Here is a 26364-nt window from a genome sequence, read left to right on the forward strand (position 1 = left end):
TCATTTTTAGCGCCCCCATGGTGAGAAGCACATTCTCAACTCAAATACCCCAACAGTATTAAGTTAACAGACAGCTGGAGCAAGCTAGGACTGACATGAAACAGCCTTGGTTGACTTGCCAGTAAGATGATAAGCTAAATGTAATACTGAAATGTCTGTGTACATAAGGTACCTATGATATAAGGCTGTGTACATAAATGGCATAAATGCCATTGCGTTAGCTTAGCATAGGAACTGAACTGTTTATTTATGTTCTTTATGTTCTTTATGTTCTGCTGGCTGTAGGCTTATACTGCACAGACATAATATGATAGTGGTATTGATCTTCTTATGTAGCTTGGTAAGAAAATCAATAATTTTGGGACAGAATAGACAGGTCAACTACAATTCCCATGGTGCATTTCAGTAAGAAACATAGAATTACAGTTCAAAAACTCTGTTGCATGCACTGTTAACCCGAAAGTTCATTCTATGCAAACAGTTTGAGTAAATACCACTTTTAAAAGATTCTTTTTATATTATTGGGTGTACTCATTTTTGTACGTTTAACAAACTATCAAGTTCAGGCCACAGTGCTGCCCTGTTGTGATTGGCTCAAAACTCAAGACAAGTCTGTGCTTATCCATTGGCGGCTACAGAGAAAGTTGCGCCATTTTCTAATTTACTCAGAGCAATTTAAGGTCTTTGCACTTTGCATGCTCCTTGGACAATACATGTCTGCATTTTTCTGTTTTTAGCAAGTTTGGACGCTTTTAAAGGACATTCGCCTGCCATAAGGAGGATAACATTTCTCTATTCAGGTATTAGAAACAGCTGGAACATTTCTAAATTGCAATTGTGACAATTGTGATTTTTGAGTAGCTCTCGCTCCTTGTGTGTTTTCTACATACAGTTTTGCAACAGTAGTGTAAAATTCAAATTATTCGATGTAGTTTTGAAAAAATTTCACTGCCGACTTTTAACATTAGCTTCATTTGCCCTACTATTTTTGTTTAAAGCCATAATAAAATGCCTTGGAAATGCAAGTACCGCCCTGCCATCATGCTTTTTAAACATTATAGGCTAAAACATGGGACTTATGCAAGAACCGAGCTCTTTCCTTGCTTGCATTAGGAATGTATGTGTACATTCAAGTCTCTCAGAGCACTCCATAGTCATTTATCCCGCTTTCACACCATAAGTGTGGATCAACCGCAGACTGTAGACTTTCGCTGTTTGTCATGTGAATCCTATTGAACCCTGCGCTGAAACTGAATACTTTACTCATCTGCCATCCGAGTATTCATTGAAAAGTAAATCACAAAGTTGATTGTCCTGTAATGCACACAAAAGTAAAACACATAGAGAGCATACTTGGAAGAATTTCAAATCTGAAATTATGAAAACCACAATATTTATGAAGACCAGACAGCTGATTGTAGACAAATTGCTGTTAACCTGAATATCCTCCTTTTGTCTTGTTTCTCGCACTATAGAATCTTAATGAAGGAGACTGTGTGGACATCCTCTGAGAATCCTCTGCTATGAGGACACCAGCACTGCAAGCCCAGCAAGCCCAGCATCGCCACAACTAAACCCATCAAGAGTGGGGATCATCCTGAGGGTAGCCTTCTAATGGAAGCACTCACCAACCTACCTCAGACAATGTGCCTCTTGTTTGGCTTTACCTACGCACTCTACCTGCAGTATCCGAAATGCTTAAACAACACATTTGCCTTCATTCAGTAGGTAATGCTAAATTTGGGTCGAAGTGAACTACCTCCCAAGGTTTAAAAGCTGAAGAATGATCTTGCTGATTGTTAAAACATATTTGTTGCTTTGTTGTGTGTCTAAATAAAATAAATAAAATGTACTGCATTGTGTAGTCATTAACAAAAAAAATAGTTTTATTGGAGTTTTCTTATTCCAAATATAATGTTTTAAAATTATATATATGTATATTTTTAATAAAACTTGAATTTTAAGTGTATTTGACTTATAATATTAAGTTTATTGTTGTACTTGTACTATTGTACTTTTAAGTTGACTCCACTATACTTTTCTATTGTGATTACTTAAACCATTTAACTGTATGTAACTTAAAAATGTTAAATTCTGTCTATTGTACATTTAAGTTGACTATACCTAAAACAAATAAATTTTCACTACTGTCAATAAGTTAAACCATTTGGGGCAATCACTTGACACAAATGGTTTAAGTACAATCAACTTATCTGGGTTTACAGTGTGCCCCGAGAAAATTAATAGGGAAAGGATCATTCTTTTTTGCAGAATCGTAAAGTAACTTCAGCTGTTTAAATGTTTCTGGCTCAGTATTTGAAAAAAGAAGGCAACTACGGCCACAGCAACAAAGTTCAAATGATTCAAACTAATGGCCAAACATCATTAAATTCAAATTCAGATGGCTGATGTGTTTCTATGTTGAGGTACTTTAAAGATTTAAGTATAAGAAATGTTATACCCCTGACTCTAACACCATCCATGGGTAAAAATAACTCCTTCAGTCCACCACCTCAATGCATATCTATGTTTACTCACACAGAAGGTCAGTAACATTTCCCCACAGTCCTTCAGGCCTCTCATCAGCTCGCCTCAGTCAGCTATTCACCCACCTCCATCATTAATTCTAACACATCAGTCAAGCTTTCAACCAATCTGTCCACCCAAGCGTGCATATATAGTCAGTTCGCTGTGCGTTGTATGACTGTGAGCCTCTCTCTGTAAGGCAGCTGTGAGCCCGGAAGCTTAACTTAGTGAAGTCAGAGGGAGACTGAAGGTTGGAGCCACCACAGGGAGATGACAAGGGCCACACACATACACGAACACACACAAACACACACATATACTCTCTATATCTATTTCTGTCTCTCTTTTACACATGTGTCTGTTCTCTTGCTTGCTAAGCCATAGTGCAGTAAGTAAACACAGCTACTTTGCACTTCCGCTCCATAAACTGCAACACCTGCCCCCAGATGGGCAGTGTGTGTGTGTGTGTGTGTGTGTGTGTGTGTGTGTGTGTGTGTATGTGGGCCCCTGCTGGCTTCCTACGCTAGATGTGATGTACTGAACTGTATATTAGGAGCTCTTCTAACATTATTTATGAAATCCATGGATGTTTCACAGTTAATTCCATTTCAATAAGTTTCATAACACTTTCCTGAAAAGATTTCCGATATTCCTGCCAGAAAAAAAAAAAAAGTTGTTTATTATGTTTATTGAACTGACAGTGGTTATTTTAAGAGAACGTACCATCAGCCTGCTAAACTGATACTGAAACCGTGACAGCCTGCAGGGCAGATATGGGTTAAATATGTCTACATACATTCTTATATGACATGAACAGAAAATGTAGGTATCTGAGTGCAACAGCACTTTGGATGAATGCCACGACAGCAGAATAATTTGTACTTTTCTACAGAACAGGACTAATTAGCTTCTTGGCAAGGCACAGTACAATCCAGAAAATCTACTCATATACAAGGCAATAATTTGGGTCATACTGTTAAAGCCTCGAGGTATGATGATTTCAGACTAGTAGTAAAGATTCATAAATGAGAAAAAAGTCATTTACTATCCAGCCTAATGGTCTCATAATGGTCACCATGAATAAAACCTACAACACACGTGCAGTGCAGCACATGAAGTCAAAGTAATGACTTTTGCTGGAAAGACTATCGGGTGTGATTCTTTCTTTCTTTCACTAAAAGGATGTCAAAACTAATAACCAGCCTCACTTAGCAATTACCAGATCCATCTGAACTTCTTATTACTCCAATTATTAGTCAAGCATGCCTTTAAATCACACATGACCTGAGTATTGTCCTAACACCATGAGGTCACTCTACTGCTGAGAAGAAGGATGTGACCCATGTAATGCTAGAGGAAATGAAGGAACAGGGCGTTTTTTTTAATTAGTTTTCTTTATCCTTTGCTGTCTGAAAACTACTTTTATGACGGGACACTGGGAGATTTTACAAATGAAGTGTTTGTCGATAGTGACAGAGATCACAGGAGTTGGGTGGAGTAAGAGGTGGGGTGCTAATGACTGCCCATTATTTGGGAGTTCAATTATCAGTTAAACATTCTTGTTCCAAAAATTAACTTGGAACTTGAAACTCGACTTGTGATCTCAAAGTGAACTGATGTCAGGTTAGAGCAGGTTGGAGCATTTTGGACGGGCAGTCACATCTACTCCCTTACTGTGAATTCAGTTTGGCACAGAAGCGATGGAGTGCATTTGTGTGTTTGTATGAGGAGTGAGAGCTTGCTCAGCTTGATAAGCTCAGTCCAGATCTGAGTCAACACACAGCAATCGGCCAAGAACGGAACCAACCCACACGGATTTTTCCCGTAAAGGCCATATGTTAAACACATAATATATTATAGGCATTCTAACTTTATTTCACAAGCAATCAGGGTTTAGTATCTTCCCCAAGGATACCTTAACATCTGAAGGAGCTAGGAATCAAACCACAAGTGTCGGATTTCTAGACGACTTGCATTCCTGAGCCATAGCCACTCCACATAACTATATAATTATACTCAACTAGGGCTGTGCAATGAATCGAATTTTGATCACGATATCGATTTTGTTGTCAAACGATCTCAAAAATCATATAATCGAGTTTAAACGATTTATTTTCCACTTTTCATTACACAAGTTCTGAGAGACACGCATGCGCAATACATTCCATTTCACGCGGCCCCGCTGACTAACAGGATAGCCCATACTCCCCCACACAGCTGAAGAGTGAAGAGGTGTGTTCAAAACCAGTGAGTGAGATTGAATGAGAAGAATCCAACGAGAAGCAGCAGATTTGCTACAAGGTAATAGCTGCTTCTCTTGGTAACACTACAAATTTATTCAATCATCTAAAAAAAAAGCACGAAGTCACTCACGACGAATTAATAAAGAAACAAAAAGACAAAGCCAGTGCCACAACCAGCAAGACGTCAACGCAAACTCAGTCATCGATCGCAGACACATTGTTTAATGTGACTCCTTATCCGACAAGTTCGGAGAGGCACAAGACATTAGGCTACGTTTACACATAGCCGGGTATGTTGAAAAACGAATATTTCCCTCCCTCCGTTTTCCAAAATAACATCGTGCACATAGCATAGTTTTTAAAAAAGTTTTCGTTTACATCAACCCGCATAAATGTGCCATCATAACTGCGCCGAGCCTATGGGCGGCTTGCGTCCATGATCATTGTCATAGCAAAAGGTAAACATTGGTCACACTTTTGGTGCATCAGCTGCCTAAAATTCAATTCGTTTTCAGAGGCGAATTCACCGTTTGCGTGTAAAAGATCGGTACAAACGAAGGGAAATGTCTCAGTTTTTTAAAATACCCGTGTACGTGTAAACGGGGCCTAACAGCTGCCACTGGATATTTCTTAGCTAAAGATATGCAACCCATTAATACATTCGAGGGTGAGGGTTTCAAGAAGATGCTTATTGCTTATTGATGCTTATGCTTATTATTATATTTATTTTGTTCTATAAATATAGAGAATTTGCAGAGCAGCTGGATCCATAGTTTATTTTGGATACATTTATGTTTTTCTATGCCTTATTTAATGTTCCATAAAGTATATTTATTTTATTGATTTAATGCTTGATACATTGCAAAAGAGCTGTAAAGTACATATTTGTAGCCAAAATTTATTTTCAATTTGAATATTTTGCATAAAGAATCAATAACAAAGTGTTTTTTGAGAGAGAGAGAAATGCTAAATAAATGCATTGTGAAACTCAAAATTAATCGTTTGAATAATCGTGATTTCACTATTGACCAAAATAATCGTGATATTGATTTTTTCCATAATCGAGCAGCCCTATACTCAACTGTGCTTTTTTCCAACAGTTGTGTTTGAAATGATTAAGTAATTTATTGTCACTTTTTTTACCTACAGTTTCATTATATCATAGAGCTTTTTTCAAATCCTGCTCAGATGAGTCAATGTAGAAATGCAACTTGCCCACACGACAGATTTGTCAAAGTAATTAGTCTTTCAGCAGGAACATTTCCTCCTGCTAGTTAAACAGAAGTACTTACACACCAATAATACGACCTCAGGTCAGAATGAAGACACTGCATACGGACACAGAGTGCTTTTCAAGTGTTTTTTAAGATTTGTGGTTGAACATAAATCTGCTCTTGACTGAATAAAATTCACAGAAATATCAGTTTTAAAATAATTTATTTCAATAAGGATTATCAAGGTATACTTAATGCACCCCGCTGGCTTTCTTTATTCCTGTTATACAAGTTTAAATGGAAATCACAAGTCTCTTGAAAATACAAAACATTCTGGTGGGCCTGCATAGATAACTTTTTCCTCTCTGCAATATGTCATATGCGGTAAGGGAAGAAGCCATACAGAGTGAGCCAATGTGTGTCAGGAAATATACAAAGAGGGGTTAGGTTTAACTGTCTTATTTATGTCATTTTAGATGAACGAAACACATTCACAAACTCTATAATTCCAATAATTCCAATAAAACTGACCAAGGAAGGTGTTGTGTGGTGTCTATAAAATTACAACATGCTGGTTTCTGGCAAGAACATCCATTAATTCCTATGTGTGTGAACATCCTCAAACAAATTCAGTTTAAAAAAGCAAGCCTTCTACTGATACTGGAGGAAAGATTTCATTTGAGTTTTACAGGAGATGTATTTGATTACAGCCAATAATAATTATGGACTGAAATTTGCAGTCATATACTGTAGGTGCTGCTGTTGTTGTGTCCTGTCAGTCAAAGCTTTGGGAGAAATATGGTAAGTGTGTGTTATCAAATCTACATGGATTAGAATCAGTGTATTAGTGTGTGGTTGTAGAGCTGTCTGTTGTGAACGCTGCTTTAGGGAGTAACGTGTTACCATGCGTTACTCATGTGTCACTCATCACCAAAAATGAAAAGCCGTTTGCAGCGCCTCACACATGCTGCCACTTAACTGATACAGACACACAGCCTCCTTTAAATGCACCGAGACGTGACATTGAATAACGTCAGTCATCCAACCAAATGAACTCTGCAGGATGACAATAACAGGGAAGACAGTCAGCTTGGAGACAAAATGTTTTTTTAAACAGGAAGTGGATATTTTTGATTTTCACCAACGCAGAGTGTGCGTTTTACCATTATGTTGTTGTACTTCCACGACTCAAAAGCTGTCCTCTCTGCCATCACACACACACACACACACACACACACACACACACACACAGGTAACGTAGGTCAGCAGGGCACAGACACATCATCACAGCGCTGCGCCTCCGCTGACATCCGCAGGTGGCACAGTACTGTCTGACAAAAAGCAGGCTGCAGTCAGAGTTTTTCTTTCCCTATCTGGAGAAATTCTTAAAGCAACGGATTACTTTTTTAAAAACAATAACGATGTTAATGATTACTTAACGCACGAAACTAACGCGTTACGTTACACGAAAAAAGTAATTAGAATACTCTCTAACCACAACACAGGCCTCACACTACACGCACACACACACACACACACACACACACACAAACACACACTACGTAGCTCTAAATCTCTTCAACCTTTCATCCAGGGTCCATCCCAAATTTTGTGTGTGAGCACTTCAAAGAGCTGTTGTGTGTGCGCGCAGTTGTGTGTGTGTTTGCCTACAGAACTATAGCAAGCTGACTCAGCCTTGACAGTAGCAATCGGAAACAGGAGACAAGGACTTGGCTAACAACATAAGCCGGCAGCAAGGTCGGATGCACACACACACACACAGACACACTTTTTGTCTGTACCTGCCATAATGGAAATAACTGTATATCTTATCTTAAACAGATCAGAGGATTTAATTGTTCCTAAGTGGTCAAAGACAGTCGACAGTTAAAAAAAAGAAAGCCAAGCGAAGGATGTATGTGCCAAAGTGTGCGATTAAAGCAGCTTGGGGGGTGGGCATAAATATCGGCCTTTTCTGGAGACTTCTGCTTTTCTACTCTGTCACTCTCTTTCACACACACGGCGGACCAGCCCACTTCCTTACCAACCCCATCTCTCACAGCACTGCCCGGACTTCCCACTGCAATTACTTATAAAAACTTTTCAGGGCCGTCACACGTGGTCTGGTTTTTAAAGAGCTGCATCCCCCTCCTCACGTGGTGCGGGGGGTATTGAGTCGTCACAGACCCCCTGAATGATCACCGAAAAATAAGGCGGCGTAGACAATAGCTCGTCTTGATGAATTCAATTCTTTCAGGACCCTGTACCGTTGTCCAGGCAGCTCCGGGCAAAACAATCGATGCTTTGATAGTCCAAGAAACACACACTCACTTCAGTTGCTCTTAGAAACTTCCTCTAACTACTTCCGAATTAGGATCTAAAGATAACATACATCTGACCGGAACTTGGGATGGGTTCAGTTTGCTTATTCCTAGAAATCTCATTTCCAAGTCTTCTAACAAGGTGTTTCCAGCTGCTTAAGCTGGTGTGAGCTGCAGCTTATACAGAGGAGGAACAACAGCACACTCGCAAGTCAAAAATTAAAAAATAAAATAAGATTTTAAAAAAACAAAAAGAACAATAAAAAAAACAACAATATGACAGCTTGGACTGACCTGGTCTGCAGTGGAAGCAGCAATGGTGTTCGAATCAGACATGATTTGATGCGGTGACCCAGTGGTGCTTCTCTGCTGGCCACTGTAGGCTCCTTCATTCACACCTTGCCTTTCAGTTCCGCAGCGAAAGAGGGGGGAGAAAACACAGTATACCCTCCCTTTTGCCCTGGCTTGATTAATGCCTGAATTACTTTCACCTCATTTCATCTGATGGAGCTCTGCTTCCTCTCCGCCTCTCTTGCTCATTCGGCATGGTAGCCCACTCTCTCTCTCTCACTCTCTCTCTCCCCCCTCCCATCCTTCTGTGATTCCAGCTCTGCTTCTCCTCCATCCATCCCTCCCTCCTTTGCGCTCTTACTTTTTTTACTCACCCCTCCCTCCCTTTCTCCCCTCACTCTTGTACTTTCTCTTTCTGCACCCCCCCCCCCCCCCTTTTTTCTGTCGTATTTCACCATTTCAGGAATATGCGCCCCTCCCTCCTGCTTCTCCGCTGTCCACCTCCCCTCTATTCCCAACTCCCACCTCACTCCCCCCCCTACCAGAAAAAAAAAATAGACACAGGAGAGATCCACAGTCTTTTTCCTCTACCTCCACAATGAATGGCTCGTTGTCACTCCAGCACCTAGGCTGAATACAGAGCAAGTAAACGGGAGAGAGGAGGACCGATGGTGGTGGTGGAGGGAACAGGGGGGTGTTGAACTTCTAGTTTAACTGGCTGGAGTAAAGTGGGGGGAGGTCTGGAGCACCCATGGGCTACAGCCAAGCTCTCCCTCTCTCTCTCTCCCTCACTCTTTCTCCCAACAGATTAAAGTAAGGGAACAAAAAAAAGTGAGGAGCCCACTAGTGAGGAGCCCACACGCCTTCCACTGGACTCCCCTGTCCCCCTTCTTTTTCTTCTCTGTCTCTCTTATTTCTTCCGTTTGTTTTCAGAGGCAGCTGCTGCAACTCTGCAGACCACCAACAACTTCCCTTTCAGCAGCACTTGACTCTTCCAAATCCTCGTCCGTCTCTACACCCTGACATTGCCAATGTCCCCCCCACACACACACCCCTCCTCTGCCATGTCACACCGAGAGGCTGGCCGAGCCAAAGCCCTCCTCCTTTGCCTCATCCGCGACATGTTCACAGAGTTACACCCTTTCAAATTCAAGAGCTTCCCTCCCGAGCCTCTGTTTTGTTGCACACATTGTTGTGCCTGTTTTCCACCATATGGCTAATGGCTACCCACAACAAAAAGAGCGAGGAGAAAGCGAGGAAGTGAGTGTCTGAGAGAAAAAGGTAGAAGTGCATCCACAATAGGGGCATGATATGGGAGATCAACAAAAACATCACTCACACAGCAAAAACGGGACGAGCCGTCTTTCAACGCGTCACTCAGCGTCGATTCTCTGACTGGATGCGGTGCAAGTGATGTCAAAAGTTGACAAGCAACTGGCGCCTGGCCTAATGGGTGTTTGATAGCCGGAGACAATGGCCGCTGCTGCTTGAGTGGAGGCCCTCCAGTTATGTTTAACGTGAGACAAGCAACGCAGACAGGATGCTATTCATTTGTCTATCAATTCAGAGGATTAGAATCTCACAGGGGATCCAATAAAGGAATCATTACCATATACCCGCCCTATTCAGTGTGCTGAGAGGAAGTGCTGAGGGCAATGAAAACAAGTGCTCCCAACAAGAGTCGGACATGTTGACACATTTATAACAGACAAGTTATTGTTTAAGAGGGACTCTTGTCTCTTTCTCCATCACCGTTGTCTTTCCTCTTCAGCAGCTGTTGATAACTGCTGAGAACATTCGACATTAAAAAAACTGATGACGTTGTTTTGGTATAAGTTATTTTGGTAGATACACTGAAAACATTAAGCAGCTGGAGAAAAGGTTTGTAGTCTTCTTTACAGCAACATGAGGCATGTTTTTGGATCTAGCATAGATGTTTCACTGGAAACCTTGATTGTTATCATCATCTATCAACCTTCGTCCTCCACTTGGCTACTTCTTTTCATAGTGAGAGCCTGCCGTATGTTCATACTCGTGAGCCTGGATGTACAGGTCTATGTCACTGAAAATGGTGCAGATGTTAAAAACAAAATTTGTCATTTTTGGGATGAAACAACATCACTGACGCAGATTCTATAAGGTGTGTGTGTGTGTGTGTGTGTGTGTGTGTGTGTGTGTGTGTGTGTGTGTGTGTGTGTGTGTGTGTGTGTGTGCATTTGAGAACTAAATGGTAGATCATTAGTTCCTCCATTTGGATCTAGCCACACACACACACACTTAACTACATATCATACAGGCATTAAGTGTGGGGGCAATCACTGAAAACTGTTTGCGGAGAGGGGGGACTTGTTTCGTTAAGTAATTGCCCTATTATGTTTGGTCATTTAACTCTAATTAGAGAAGCACAGATGCTGCTGCTGATAATAACAGCAAGTTACTTGTGTGCCTGCTGCAGCAGCGAAATGGCCTGTGAGAGTGAATGACAATGTGCACATTGAGGATTTTCACCGCATTTTCAAAAGGTACTGAATCCTGCTGATGTCGAGGCTGAACTGTATTCACAGCTCACTCCTGAGTGCACCTCCACGTCTGCCCACTGCATACAAGCACATTTTTATTGCATATGAGGGTGCTTATTAAGTGCTGGGGGGACTCAAATGAATCATGTATTTATGTCTCTGGGAGTTGGTTTGTTATGTTTGGGTCTACAGATACAACTGCTCATGGATTATGAAAGATCTATTTTATCATACCTGTATTGGCATCTCTTCACACTAAGCTAATGTAGTTTATGACTAAATAGCATGCTTTTTCCAGTCTGGATATGTCTGAAAGTGATGGTCTAGTGGTACTGTGAAGCATTCATGTTAAGACATTCATGGTGCTGCATTTAGTTGCACATACAAAAAGTGACAGATTGTTGGTTTCAGGAAGTTACAGACACAGCTGGATGCAGCTAAGGCTGCAACTAACAATTTCATTATCAATTAAGCTCAATTAATCAATGAACGTATAAATAGTGAATGAATAAGAGGTGTTGTTTTGTCTCACCAACAGTCTGAAACCCAAAGATATTCAGTTTGTTACCCTTGAGACAACAACATTTAGCAAAAACATAGACTAAAGCTGTCATTTCTGTCTAAAAAAAGTCTCAATTGATCAATTATCAAACAAGCTGTCCAATTTAAATTCATTTCCTGTTGACTGACTAATCCTGTCCCCAAACAGAGTGACCAGAAACCTCTAGTTCTTAGTTTTAGTAGCTTTCACATGTAAACAAGAACAAGCCAACGTCACCAGACAGGAGCAGAGAGACAAACGATCAGGAGGGCACGGCGCAGAAACATTGATAAGGTCAGAATGGATCTCTTCTTTTCCTCAAGGCTTTCTTGTTCACTTGTAAGCACACGCCAACATCTATTACAACCAAACCTAAGGCCAAACAAAGACATTGATCCTAAACTCCATCACTTAACATACAACACAAACAACAGATGGCGACTTTTATGATGTTCAAAGGGAGAGAGGGGAATAAAAGAAAGAAAGTATAAAGCCAGGAAGTCTTTTTTCACCTCCCCTTTTAAGTTCCGCTCTAAAAAAAAAAAAAAAACATCCTCACTGAAGACCAATGCAGTGATTTGAACATTAATATAGCCTGGCTCACACATTTCCTCACTGAGCTTTTATTCAGGAGGTAATAAAACGTGCATGTGGCATTATATCACGCACTTTATGTTGTAATTAAGACTTAAAAACAGATGATGGAGACAAATGAGGTGGCAGTATAATATCCTAACCTCCTCATGTCGGTTTTGCACTGTTTACCATTTGAATCATTGTTGTTGGCAGAAGTAATACCTGGCTTCAACAGGGTATTAACAGGTGTGTAACTTGTTGCCTGGGGTTGGCTTCATAGTGCTCCACTTAGGAGGATTGCTACATAACATACTGTACAACAACTTATTCTTTTATTTAAAAGTCCAATTAAATGTGTTTTTTTTTCATGGTCATTATAGCCTCTCCCACAGGGGAGAATGAGGCATGGTTTTTCAGTTGGTTGCAATCTGCAACCTCACCACTAGATGCTAATAAATCCTACACACTGGACCCTTTAACGGTATCACTGGATGTTTCCTTTAGTGGCAAAAACAACGCATTTCCTGTAGCTCATTCACAATAAAAGCATCAAGGTGATTTGCAGGCAGAAAGGTTTTAATGTGAAGCAACAGGAAATGTTCCAATGGCAGCAGCAGGACCTCAACACAGCAGGTGTATTTTTACGTCGATAGAATAATTCATTTCCTGTTGGCCTCAGGTGCATTATGCTCCAATAACAAAAGACTACAGAGGGAACATGTTTAGCCCACAGCTTCAGGTTCAAGGTTTAAATTACATAGTGTACATGATGGAGCTATGATGTAAAGAATATTTTGGACCATGGTGTTTTGGGTATGAATGACTCCATGGGGTGGGAGAGTGATAGAGTAGAGTAAGAAAAAGGTGATAGAAAGATGCACCACTCAGACATAAGTCTGGGAAAGAAAATAATCTCCTTTTCTTTGGAATTATTTTCATTTCATCTCCTCTCTCATGTTTTTCACTCCTTTTTCAAAGCACTCTTATCTGAGCTGACAAATAAATCCAAATATCACCACATACTCATGAAAGACATATCTTTCCCATGCTTTTCTTTTATGGGATGAGAAAGCTTTGTGATCCAAAAGGCCAGTGAAACACAATTAATATTCACTGAGGAGTTACAAACCGTGCACAGTGTTGTTTCAATTAGAGCATTGCTGACTTTCGTCAGTCTGTCTTTCACAGTCCGAAGGTGATGGTAGCTTTGACAAAAACCAGTTCAGACTACCTTGCAATCGTCAAAAAAACAAGTATCTTGCACAACTTACAGTTCACTTTAAAGTTTGCACACGCATGCACACACACATACACACAAACACACCACCAATGCAATGATATAACTTCCAAGCTGAGGTCAAGAATCACATCCTATTCACGGAAACTGAAAGCAGAAAAAAGCACCAGTGCTGACCGTTATACTAGAGTAGTCAAATAAGCACTTTGTCCTTCACATGTTTAAAGGACTCAAGTTGAAACAATCTATTTAAATATTTGTTCAGTAGATAATAATACACTCTCATACAGAACATGATCTACTTTGGTTTGTTATTGTCCTTACATGACAAATACAAACACATTCGTGGTCTACGCAAGTACGCGTACACAGATGTTTTAATGCTATGCCAGATCAATTTATTGCGCTTAAATCTCAATACAATGTAAGTGGGAGCTGTGGCCTGAGCTTGCAGCTTGGGGGCACTACAACAGTGAGAGAAAGCTGATCCCTTCTGTTTGGGTTCAGTCATGCACCAAACAACAATGGCTGACCAATTTGACAAAGCTTTAGTTAAAAGTATTCATACACACCAGCATATTTATGATTTTATGTCTGTTTCCTACTGAGATCATGGAAATACTGCGATTAGCTGCATATCGCCCTCTTGAGGACTTTTTGTTACGACCAGCAGTGGGTGAATTGGCATGTTGAGTATGTAAAGATATGTTAATCCGGGTTGTGCGTTTGTTGCTGCCTGTTAATATCCGTGGATCAACCTGCTTTTTCCAACTGAAAGGCTAATCTCACAGGGAGCCAGCAGTCGTGTCTAGGCTTATTACATCCTCCTCGATCTATATATCTGTCCCTTACAACAATTAGGTTAATATCTCTTCACCTCTCATTAGCTCAGCATGCGTGTGATGGGATGTCTGACTGTGCGAGGGGCCTTGAACTGAAGGAACTATCGACAGGCCTGAGTCTCTCTCTTCCCTCCTGAGTAGTTCACACGAGGAAAAGCTGAGAGCAGAACAGTGGAGGGAAAATATGATAAGAGTGAAGTGAAGTGAAGTGAAGTGAAGACAGGAAGAAATGAGTGAAGGTAAGAGCAGAACTTCACAGGGTTGAGGTTCACAATATAGGACAATCAGCACAGGCTTCAGAGGAGAAGAAAAGGGAGGAAACACAAAAAGCTCAGTTTTGCAACAGCAGGTCGGCTTTGTCCAGCGCACAAAAGGACAAAATGTGTTGAGGCGCGGTTGGAGGGAAAATCAACCTTTCTTGTTCAGTCCAAAACAGCTCTTTAATTGGAAGTGGAGGAAGAAAGTGTGTTCCAGAGAGGAAACATAGGGAAAAACATCAGTTGCAGAGTGAATAAAAAAGAGAAAAGAACAGGGAGATAAATAAGAAATTGCTAACAGGATGATAAACGAGATTCAAGTGAGTGATTTTTGTCCAGCAGCCTAGCTGACCTGAGCTGAACACGACCTGACCTGGCCACTTTGGTCAATGACGAAGAGGAAGACAAGAGAGTAAAAAAGATAGAAAAGAGACATTTCCAACGCTTGGTTTAACTTGTAGTTTCCATGATAATTTCTCTACCCATCCCTCACTGCTTTGGCTGGGAGGGCCCCAGCTGTTCGGTCTGTATAAATAGCGTGAGGCTTCGGCTCAGACCCCCGGGGAGAGCGGGGCTCATTGGAGATAAGGCATGGGAACAAATCGGGCCGGAAAAAGCACACAACATACACATTTTGACAAACATATGGGACCATTGCTGGGGATGAAAGTGCGGAACGTGACTGAAGTTGGCCTCACGTGGCAAAAGTCACTGTTGCGCTTGAAATGAGATAAGTGAGGGAAAGCAAATATCGGAGAGAGAAAGACAGATGTAATATGTCTTGCTTCATTAAAGTGATGAAATGTTCAAATCAAATTTTGTCTATGTACCTACATGTGCACACAAAATTCAAGGTTCATGCACACACTCACAGATTATGACATCTCTACATAAAACTATGGATAAGATAAGATATTCTTGACCCTGCACTGAAGCTTTGAAACTTACTGCTGTTGCCAATGTCAAGAACTTTGATGCCAACACAGACGAGAAGCCTTGAAAGTGCTGAGAACAATTAAAAGTTCTTATCAAGATGGCGATGGCTGACTCACTGGTAAGAGTCAAAAGAAAGCCACTTTCAGACAGGCACTTCTTAGCTGTTGTGTTTGAAAAGAAAAGGTTGTTTTTCTGTAAAAGTCCTGGCACTGACAATACTTAGGACATGGTAATGTTTTTGTGACTCTTCTTCAAGTTACAATGCATTGTAACTGCATTTCTTAGTCTACTGTCTGTATTCAGGATTTGAATTGTTGATCAGACAAAACAAACCATCTAGACTGGTAAAGTTCAACCTAATTTGTAGATCAATAAAAAATGAAAAGAATCATTTCTTGCTGATATAAATTCACGTATGTAGTGTAATGCAATAAATGTACAACATAAGTTCATCTCACAGCTTATCTTGGCATATTCTTGAAGCTGCACTAATATTTCTACATTAACAATGCATCAAGTGGTTATGTGTCATGTTAAAGAGATTCTTACCCAACTGTGCTCTATAGAGTGTTTTAGTGTCTTTGAGCTGAATGTTTTGGTTTTAGCCAACAACTTCCAAGTTGCCAACAATCTGACACTTGCAGAGCATTCATCAGCGAATATTGGACTTCATCTGTTCAGTGGACAGAAATATAACTGCAAGATAATGCTAATGCTGCTCTGTGTAAAATGTATGTATACATAGGGAAATGTTTGCTAAACCACTGACGACATGTATGTTGTGTTTACAGTTACTTCTGCTGCATCCCTGTGGCACAAACAACCACATCAACAACAGCAATGAATGTAGCTTTAAAGTTGTCTTAATTTTTCTTTTCCTTGAAGCATGAGGGCACAAAGCATGAAATACAATTAGAACCCACCGATTTTTTAACTTGCATTAATGCCCGGTGATTATATTATGTGCAATTACTATTATGTGCCTTACCTTATATGCTGGGCATTTGATGTCATGTCTAGTAAATCCTGCTACTTCGACAGGGTTATTTAAATATCTAAAAAATGCATGTTATAAATATTAAGATAATTCCAATAAAGTGTTGGAAATCAATCTATTCATACAGGTAATAATCATTTGCAAAACATTCTACCCATGAATCCCTGCAATCAATGTAGCATTATAAGCTGCCCTACGTGTTATTGTAGGCTCAATTTAATATGCATTATACTTTTACATCAGCTACAGGACCCTTGCACTTAAAAAACATTCAATATCCCTGCAGTAAATGATAAAATACATGATAAAATGTATATGAAATATTACTTAAAACTACTTGTAGAGTTACTGCAGTGAGGATAAGCAGTCAACATCAATGCTTCAGTGTATTTCATCACTGAGGCAGCTTATGTGATTGCTCCTCTTCTTTGATGACGTTATTTCCCAAATAAGAGCTGTTCTCCAGTAGCGCACCTGGATCTTGTTCACAGTCAACATGGACCCATAATGTTTTGAAAGCTGAAGCTATTATTTTATCGGACAGATGAAGCAGACAATGTAACAGATTCCATGCCTGAAAGGGTCTAAAGATGGAAAGAAACAAGAGAGAGCAGGAAAAGTGATAAATAACACAGGGGAGGTGTGTAACCAGGCAGGAGAGGGCTGCTCGGTCCTGAGAAAAGCAGACCCCCCCTCGTCCTAGGCCTATAGCTGCCATTCAGGACTCACATACACACACAGAGCCAGGGAGCAGGTTGGGTTCAAGCGCAACAAATTACCTAAATATGGTTCTGAAAAGGCCTTTGAAAAGAGTTCAATTGGAAACCGTTGAAAATGATAATAATACTAAAGGAAAGTGGGGAAGATTTAAGAGCCCCGTTGTGTGGACACAAAGTCAGAGCCCTGTCCATAATTTCACTGACTTCAGAGAGCGAGCGAGGAAGAGTGTGAAGTCCCCTTTTTTTCTAACTTGCTTGTATTTTTTGTGGAGTTGAAGGGAGTGAGAGCCATTAAAGCAGAAAAAGAAGGGAAGAGGAAGAAAATCAGAAAAACGAAATTTTCAGGCTGAGTGGTTTTTCCAAATGAAATCTAAAGGTCCGAAACACAATGGAGCCCTTTTTTTTCTTTGCTGTGTGTGTGTGTGTGTGTGTGTGTGTGTGTGCGCGCGCGCGCGCGTGTGTGTGTGTGTGTGTGTGTGTGTGTGTGTGTGTGTGTGTGTGTGTTCATACACAGGGGGTTGGTTGGTGGTGGGTTACCTTTTAAAGAGTGCCCAGCAGTGGACGTGTTTGGCATTTGTGGCTCTTGTGACTCAATTGTATGTTCACCACAGTGGCTGCCGTTAAGCTGACGTTGGGCGCTGCCTGTGCCCTGTACACCCGCTTGTAATTTTGACCCCCCTCTCATTCCGCTAGTTAGTCGGGGGTGAAGTAAGAAACAGAAATTATGTCTGACTCATCTGCCCCTACCTGCCCTCTCTCTCTCTCTCTCTCTCTCTCTCTCTCTCTCTCTCTCTCTCGGTTAACATCTGTTTGTTGGCATAGCCCCAGAGGCAGTCAACTGAGCACTGCTGTTAACTAAACTGGATGACTGGCAACCCAGTATGTTTCTTATATAAGGACAGAAAGAGAAGGAGAAAACTGCCTGGTTTAACCTGTAATAAGTCTCTGCTTGTGTGGAGCGCATGATTAACACTTTACTGACAATTACACAGCTCCAGAGGGCATGAACTATAACATATTTATATTCAAGACATATTTGGCTTGCACATGGACCATGAGTACAAACCAAGATGCCACAGCAAACCAACTCTTTCACCACTTTCTGACAAAAGATGATTCAATTAATGATGGAGAATGTAGTTTGTGGATTCATTAATTATGAAAAGAATCTCAAAGTATAAATGAGTATGTAATGTGATGAATAATTTTCATTTTCATGATATAAAATAATCAGAAACAAAATAATATGAATGAGCCAATATAAGGGGAAGGAAAAGTTCATCCCATACCTTCTCTTGGCAAACATATTTTTAAAGATGCATTAATATATTTATATTAATATAGGATCAAATGACTATGTGTAATGTGAAAGAGACTGCTTGTAGTGCTCTATGGAGTGTTGCAATGTCTTTGAGCTTATTGTTTTGGTTTTACAGCCCACAGCATCAGTGTGACCATTGCAGAGCAAAGCTCACTAGCAACTGGCCCACAGATTTGTCACAGCAAGTTATCTAACAGATTGTGTATTTATTATTTTCTTATTCAAAATAAAAAGCAACAAAGGTCAGCAGAATACTATATATCCGTGTTTGCAGTTTTGCACAGAAATCAAAAAGATGTTCGTGCACGAACGCGCCGTTCTAATGTGGGAAAGTAATGTATACGTGGGTGAAACATAATGTCTGTTATGTTTCTACGTGTGTGAGAGTTGTGTGTGGGTGCATGTGTCCTGACCTCGGGGAGGTTGTGGCTGTGGGTTCCACTATTTTTTTTTCCATTTAGTTTCCACTTCATAGCCTAAATGGAATGGAAATGACATGCAGACAAACACACACACATGCAGAGTGAGTGACACACTCATTCACTCCCGCATCCACCCACATACACACACACACACACACACACACGCACACACACACACACACACAGAGTCTTCCCACTCAGGGGGTAACACAGGACTGTGGGGTAATCACTGCCTTACAAAACAACATTCCTGTGTTATAACAAAGTGATGTTATAACGCAACCTGGTGCAACAACCTAAAATGTGCACATAAAATAATATAAAATCGGGCAAATATAAAACACACTTTCTTATAATAGGATGCAGGCTAGGCTTGAACAATAAAACAATGATGGGAATTGTTGTGGGGCAGTGGTGAGGATTAGGTATGGAGGTAGGGGTGTGGTTGGGGTTAAGCACTGTGAATGTGGTGAAGATTTGCATAATGGCTGAGTGATAAGTTAACCAGAAGAGCAGGCCAGGGAAATATATTGGGGTTAGCCTAATTTTGACCTCCTCATGCCTAAAGCTAACAACCTAACCCACCCAACCAGTGAAGACAACAAGTACTAGCCAACCAGAGGCAGAGTAGGGTGGGTCATTCCTTCACCATTCTAGGGAAAACAAAATGGCTTGGGGGAAGGCCCAAAAATACAGGCGGACCAGACAGACGAGTGCCTCCCTGCTGGGTGAACATAAATAGGTAAAAACAATAATACATACAAAACAATTACAATAATAACAATAATTCCAGAAGAAGAAAAGACAAACTGGATATTACCCATTATCAGTAAAAGACAATAGTATATAGATATAAATAATGAATACAAATAAAATAAATAATAATAGCCAAGTAAAAACCAACGCCTTTCCTAAAAAACAAAGAAAACAATCAAAAATTCAATATTTAATACTCAACCTTCTTGTGTCAAGATGCTTGTGATAAAGTTTTCAGATTAAGGGGATTACAGTTTTTATTTCACTGTGTCAGATACAGATTTAATCACAATTTATGAAAATATAAGTACCCAACTCTGTATCAGCAGATGGGGCTGGAATCTGGACTAAAAAAGCTTAAAAATTATGGCCCTAAAATTAAGTTGCTTTTGATATTTCGGTTAATTTACACACATACACAAGTGTCACAAATCTACTAAATAACATATGTTTAAGAATAAGCTGCAAAAAGAGTCCATACACTGTAAGTAACCCTGTCATATAGTGTCCAAAGTTTTTTATGCTATGGTTACCCCGAGGACTGTGTAAGAACATCAAGGATCAAGAGGTTAAAGAGAAGAATCCTTAATTATCATCTTCCAGTCCAAAAGGTAACATTAAAAAACCAACGTTAAACTTTGATCAGAGGCCAGTCTTTGGTGACCTCGTCCTCCATTTGGCCTTCATGGTGATGGAGGGGCAGCAGTGGTCTGCGCAGCCAGACATTTAAATACAGCGCTCAGTACACAAATAAGCCAAACCTCAGTCTAACTCCTCCTTCTCCTCCTCCTCCTCCTCTCACATCCCTATACATCCACCCAAACAGCAGACATTTTAAAGACTAGTCGAAAAGAAGTAACTAAGGAGTAAAAACAAAGAGACAGCTATCCGTCCAGTAAAAGCTAGAGCCAGGGCACCATCTGCTCATCCGCTCAGTGGAAGTGATGGCTTCCAGGGCAGTCAAAGACAACGCAGGAAGATTAAGGAGAATGGGGCACCCTTTGAACGCTGTGAACGAGCAGGAGAATTAAGTTTGGACAGAAAGCGTCCTGGCAGAAGGCTGCTAGCCGAGCCAAGCGGTAGCAGGAAGCGAGCGCCTTGTGTATCATGAGATTTACGGTGACGGGTCCATCCACCAACCATCTGGACTGGCATAAATAACTTTAAACCAGACTGTAAAGAAAAGGCAGGGACTTAAAAAAGAAAAAAAGAAAACACAACAGGAAAGGGCACTTTCCACTCTCCAAACACAGGTAAAGATGTGGACTGAAATGATGATTATTCTACATTGAACAACTCTTGGACGAACAAAAGATGGACGAAGAGGAAGAAAGAGAAGAGCTCAGGGAGAGGGAGGAAGAAACACTGTAGTGACAGTTGGCGATGGGAGAGCGAGGTCTAGGATTCTGGCTGTAATTCTCTCTCTTTCACACAAACACACTTTCTTTCACTCTTTGTTGATGTCTCAAAGCCACGACTGACATCACTGTCTAAGACCGCTGAAGACAAAGGCCTCAGCCATGAGATGCGACGATGAAGGGGCGAGTTGTGTGTAACTGTGCAGGAGCAGTCACCGCTGGAGTTGTTGTACAATCGATGCCATGTTTACCTTCACAGATAAGATGTGTGCCGGTTACACACTAACCCTAACACAGTTTTTGAGGAGATATGAGCCACTGGCGAGTGTTACAAAAACAAGAGCTCAGAGAGAAAAGACGGCAGCTAAATCCTCTAATTGTTCAGTGCATTAGTATTAGTCTATGAGCAAAATATTTTAGGATTAAGGTTGAATCACAGATCTTTTTTTTCTGTGTGTCAATTTTAAAAGGTGTTTTTTTAGTTTGTATTTTATCCCAGATCAAGTCAATTGACCTTAAAAAAGCAAATCACTACACGCTGGCCGGGGAACAAAACTTCAGAGAGCAAACAAAGTCTTCACCTCTGCTGTGATGCCTTCAGCCAAATTAAATAAGCAATCATTTATATTAGAGATAAGAGGAGGCTCTGGCCATGAAAGTGGGACTGATATGTGGTTGTTAGCATCTCAGAGTAATAATACAGCTAAAATTATTGCCTTAAGCTCTGACATGGAATGCATTACTCATTTTTTTGTAGCTTTTCAAAAACTGGCAGCACATTTTTTCCCCTCTTTAAAGTCACTGGAGCTTTTATTTCTGTGATTAATAATTTGTATTTCTTTTTTCTGCAAATTGGACACTGTGTTTCAGAAGTGTTTTAGTTGACACAATCACTCATTGTTGACCTATATGCCCCAAGTGGCTGCAAGGAGTCTTGGCTGCTTCAACCTTTGAGTGCGTGAGGAGCAGTAAAAAGTTATTAGTTAACTTATATCTGGTAATAAACATGCACATATCGATGGGGAAACAATTCAAATCCTCCTTGTCATTTAATTATGAGAATCCTATAGACAGCCATATCTGAACTCTCCAACAGTGTCTAAACTATGCAAAAGATTGATTGGTGATGTGTCACTGAACTGAGCTGTAGAGGTAGACAAACCCACACAAAATAAAAAGTTCTGAAAACAAGAATCAAATCTCCGTCCTCCAACCGTCTTCAAACGCTGTGAGAGAGCAAGAAGAGAGAGCGTGCAAGACTGATAAGACTCCCTCCCCTTAAGTTTAGACATTTTAACGTGGATATGCATCTCAAAAGGACACGTCAGGAGAAAAAGGAAGGAAAGCGAGGCTTCAAATGAGCGAGAATGTCAGCAGAGAGTTGGAGCTGAGTTAGTGTTTATCAGCGTCTCAAGACGGGCTGAAGAACTTGGACTGAACGGAGAGAGAGAGAAAGAGAGAGAGAAAGAAAGAGAGAGAGAGAGAGAAGTGACCTGACTGCCAATGACGCCAAACCTCTGTTTAAAGCTTCACCAGCAGCACAGGGCCAACACTGACACATTTACCTCTTGGCCTCATGTCTTATCAGCAGCCAAAGAACACTAAAAACATGTTTGTTGTTTGCCAAAGCTGCAAAGATCAAGTCCGATGGGGTACACATCAAAGCTGAGTTGAGGGATGCTGGGATGACTGCAAATAAAAGACACCTTTTGGGAACTTTTTGGACAGTGTTTTGTAGACAATGTGTGCTTAGCATTGCCAACAGCAGGTGATGACAGCTCTGCCTGTTGCACTCCAACCTAGTAATCGCCCAGGAGGAAAACTGCAGGCCTATCAGTGTGTGATGTCCATGAAATGAAAGGTCACATTTGATGTCATTTTGTTCGTTTTATTTTGAAAACATTATTTCTGTAAAAAGAAATGTGTTAATATGTGCCAAAATGGTCAATTATTACCTCTTGGTAAAGGCAAAAGTAAAGAGAGCTATTCCTTGTTACCAGTAGTAGTCAGTACCAGTACCAGAGGCAGTGTGGTGACTTGATTCTCCTTTTGGACTCTCCTGGTGAACGGACTTTTGTTTACTTCCTCATTTGACCGAGCAAAGCTGCACTGAACAGAAGCAAACGGTTGCCTGTCTTATTCTTTCTCCTGTTTTACAGATTGGTGGTGAAAACGTATAGAACTACCCACATTTGTAATGTCATTATAAATTTAAATATGATGTGAGGTCGATGTTGTTAAGGGTACTGAAAATGTTTGAATGATTTTCGGAACAAGTGGCAAAACATATAGTTTTCTGTGTGTCTCGTGTGACCCAAGATAGTGGCGCTGTATTCTTGTTTTTCTGTTGTGACCAAACCACGTCATAGTTTCTGGCTCCAGCACATTTAATTTTGGGTTAAAAACTATTCTTTTGGGCACAGTATTTTGTTACATGTGTGAGGGTCTATATGTTTTCTATTTCAGGGTATTATTTTCAGTAGTTGTGAACTAAAGGGTAGCTCAGTTAATTGACGGAATAAGGATGTATTAATACAGTGGTCCACTGAAAATGTGTGTTTTATTTGGAAACATGTATTTTGGTTTTGTTTCTCATATTATGGATGTTGTACTGCTTAATGACATTTAAATGTGGAGAAAACAAATACAGAAAAAGGATAAAAGAGAAAAGAGATATTGTGCAAATTGATAAATAAATTCTACCGAGCGAAAGCTGCACTAAACAGAAGCAAGTGGTTGCCTGTCTCATTCTTTCTCCTGTTTTACAGGAACCTTATCTGCGTACAAGTACTCTGCCTGGGACCTGTTACAAGTGCAAATGTGCATTTTTGTTGTTTGAAAGATAAATGAGGTGTTGGGCAATTTGGGGCAAGCTGTAGGTTGAATGTAACGATAAAAAAATGTTTCCAGGTAAAGAAGGTATTCTTAAAAACATAACACTTTTTGATGTTTCTAAAAATATATATAAAGGAACAAAATACAATAGGAGAAATAAGGGGGGAAAAGGGAGGTAGAGAGTGACTCAACTGGTGGTCCAGCAGCTGCATCCCACCCGTGAATAAACTCAGCTGCCTCCATGTATCACATCTGCACATGTTCATAAACTTCGATATCAGTGCATGTTCACTGAACAAAAGTCAAACTTACCAGGATCCCGGCAAACTGCTTCTCTTCCATCCTTCAGGATCTTGTCGGCAAAGATCCCCTGCCTCTTTGCTGCCGTCTCTGAGCCTCTTCTGCCTCTCTCTCTCTCGCTCTCTCTCTGTGGGATGGACTCGTCCGCCTCTCGCTATCAGAGTTTGAAGTTTTCTGAGGTGGCGTTTGCTTGAGTGTCTCGGTCCCCCCTCGTGCCTCTTCTGAGTCGCTTGCGAGTGTAGCTGGAGTGGCGTCGCTGCTTTGTGCTAATTCTGCCCTAATCCAGAAACTTTTCTATGCTGTGAAAAGAACATGTGACGGGCAGAGCCGTGGCCACGTTCACAATTTCTCCATCTTTGTACATGACAAAGGTAAAAAAATAAATAAATAATCAACTAAGAGGTCTAAGTTGAGCTCTAAGAGTTCAATAAACTGTAGAAAAGGAACCTTCTAAGAAATCTATCAGAGAGGATGCAGAGGAAGAATTTAGAAAACATGTAGTAACAGATTTGCATTTTGTAGCAAAGCAGCTGCCATAACAAAGTGCCCTTTTGTGTAAAGAGATTAACTGTTAGGGGAACGTTTAAACTGCCTACTGACTACTGCTGCATGGAAGCCAAACTGGAAGAGAATACTCAAAAACAGCCTGGATTTAGAAGGAAGTGGCAGAAAATACTGAAGGACTCAGTGAAATGTGTCTGAAATGCAGATTTCCTTATCTGATTTCTTACTTCTGAGTGTTATGTGCGGTGATGAAACTCACGGTTGAGAAACTCAGAACTTCCTACCATAGAAGTGTAAAAGCTATACACCTTTAACCAACGAGTCAAAGTGGCATCTTTACATTATAACCAACAGTTTAACGATATTCAATCTACAGTCAGCAGCGCATCCTCACATTGAAGAAACTAGAACCAGAGACTAAAAGGGACTAACTTTTAGTTTGATTGGGTTTCATTCAAGTGTGTGTAGGCGGCTTTTTTAGGCCACTTCTGACAATTCAAAGCATTTCCCACAATACAGAGAAAGTTGCTTTAGGTTTTGGAGGATTCCCGTGTGCAATGTGTAATGTTGCTGCACTATATACACAAATACTTCTCACAGAAAGAGACTGCATATGAAAAACACATAGCTGTCCTGCTCACGCACTCAATCAATCCAAGGTGATAAGAAGTGGGTTCACTTCCAAAGCCTTGATTTTCAACTAAAGAAAACACCTGTTACAAAGTCCTGGGGTAAAAATAAGCTCCTGTGCCTCCTGTTAACTCTCGTTCCTCACACTCCCTGTGGAATCTAAATCAGAATAATCAAGGCCTTGCTCAGTTTTCAATTAAATTAGTACAAACCCATTAACAGACTGGAGCTTTCCAGGAGAGTCGGCCACTTTGCCCACTTGGTAATCCAGCCTTGTCCTACCTGATTTACATGGAACCCTTCCTCTCTTGGGCCATACATTGTCCACAGGGTGGAAAAAACATACCAAAGTACTTCAAGGAAGTGTGAAAAAACACCAACTTCTTGTGGTGGATATGTAAATCTCTGCAGGGTTACATGCAGAAATCATGTGGTTGTTTGATATATGACCCCAAACCCTTATGCACTGTCATGTGGAGGCCAGAGTGTGAGTCAAATACTGCAACTCTGCCGCATGTCTCCCTTCATCTGACTATCACTGACTCTAGACAGTGGGCTAAATCCCATCAAAAAAAAAAGAGAGAAGCCAAATATAGCTACCATTCAGTATTACAAACATACATACACAAATAAACACACCGCCTCTCACATGTACAGGAGCCTACAGGGACTCCATCATACACAGCACACTGCACATGGATGAAAAGAACATCAAGAAACAAAAATGAGATTAAAAACTGAACCTTACCATTCATATTATGATGTCTGAAGAAAAATATAATAATAATAATGATAAAGAGAAACCAACTTCTGCATCAGAAAAGGAAAGCAGCTCAGCAGTGAGAAACTAGCTGGTGTGTACACTGAAGTCAATGATCAAGTCACAGTGCTCTGGCTCCATCCCGCTGGTTGACCATACTAATGTACTATGTACACAAGCCTATTTGAGACAAGCCTATTGGACCGTCTCAGGAGGAGTGGCAGTAAGAGGTTACATTAAACTCACTCTGTGACCTGTG

The 26364-nt window shown here is 40.6% G+C and overlaps 1 protein-coding gene across 3 annotated transcripts in view; it reads right to left on the bottom strand.

Annotated features, from left to right (window-relative positions):
• slc6a9 (solute carrier family 6 member 9) overlaps positions 1-26364 on the bottom strand; it is a 62593-nt gene that overhangs the window by 29400 nt on the left and 6829 nt on the right. For 2 of the 3 annotated variants that reach the window (XM_027283537.1, XM_027283536.1), the window contains exon 3: positions 24224-24510. In XM_027283537.1, coding sequence (XP_027139338.1) covers positions 24224-24253 — 30 coding nt within the window. In that variant the 5' untranslated portion in view covers positions 24254-24510. Of the gene's footprint in view, positions 1-8598; positions 8891-24223; positions 24511-26364 lie in introns of those variants that run through there. The other variant, XM_027283535.1, reaches the window with a different exon arrangement.

This window comes from Larimichthys crocea, chromosome X (assembly GCF_000972845.2).
Source record: "Larimichthys crocea isolate SSNF chromosome X, L_crocea_2.0, whole genome shotgun sequence".
Taxonomy (NCBI): Eukaryota; Metazoa; Chordata; class Actinopteri; family Sciaenidae; genus Larimichthys; species Larimichthys crocea.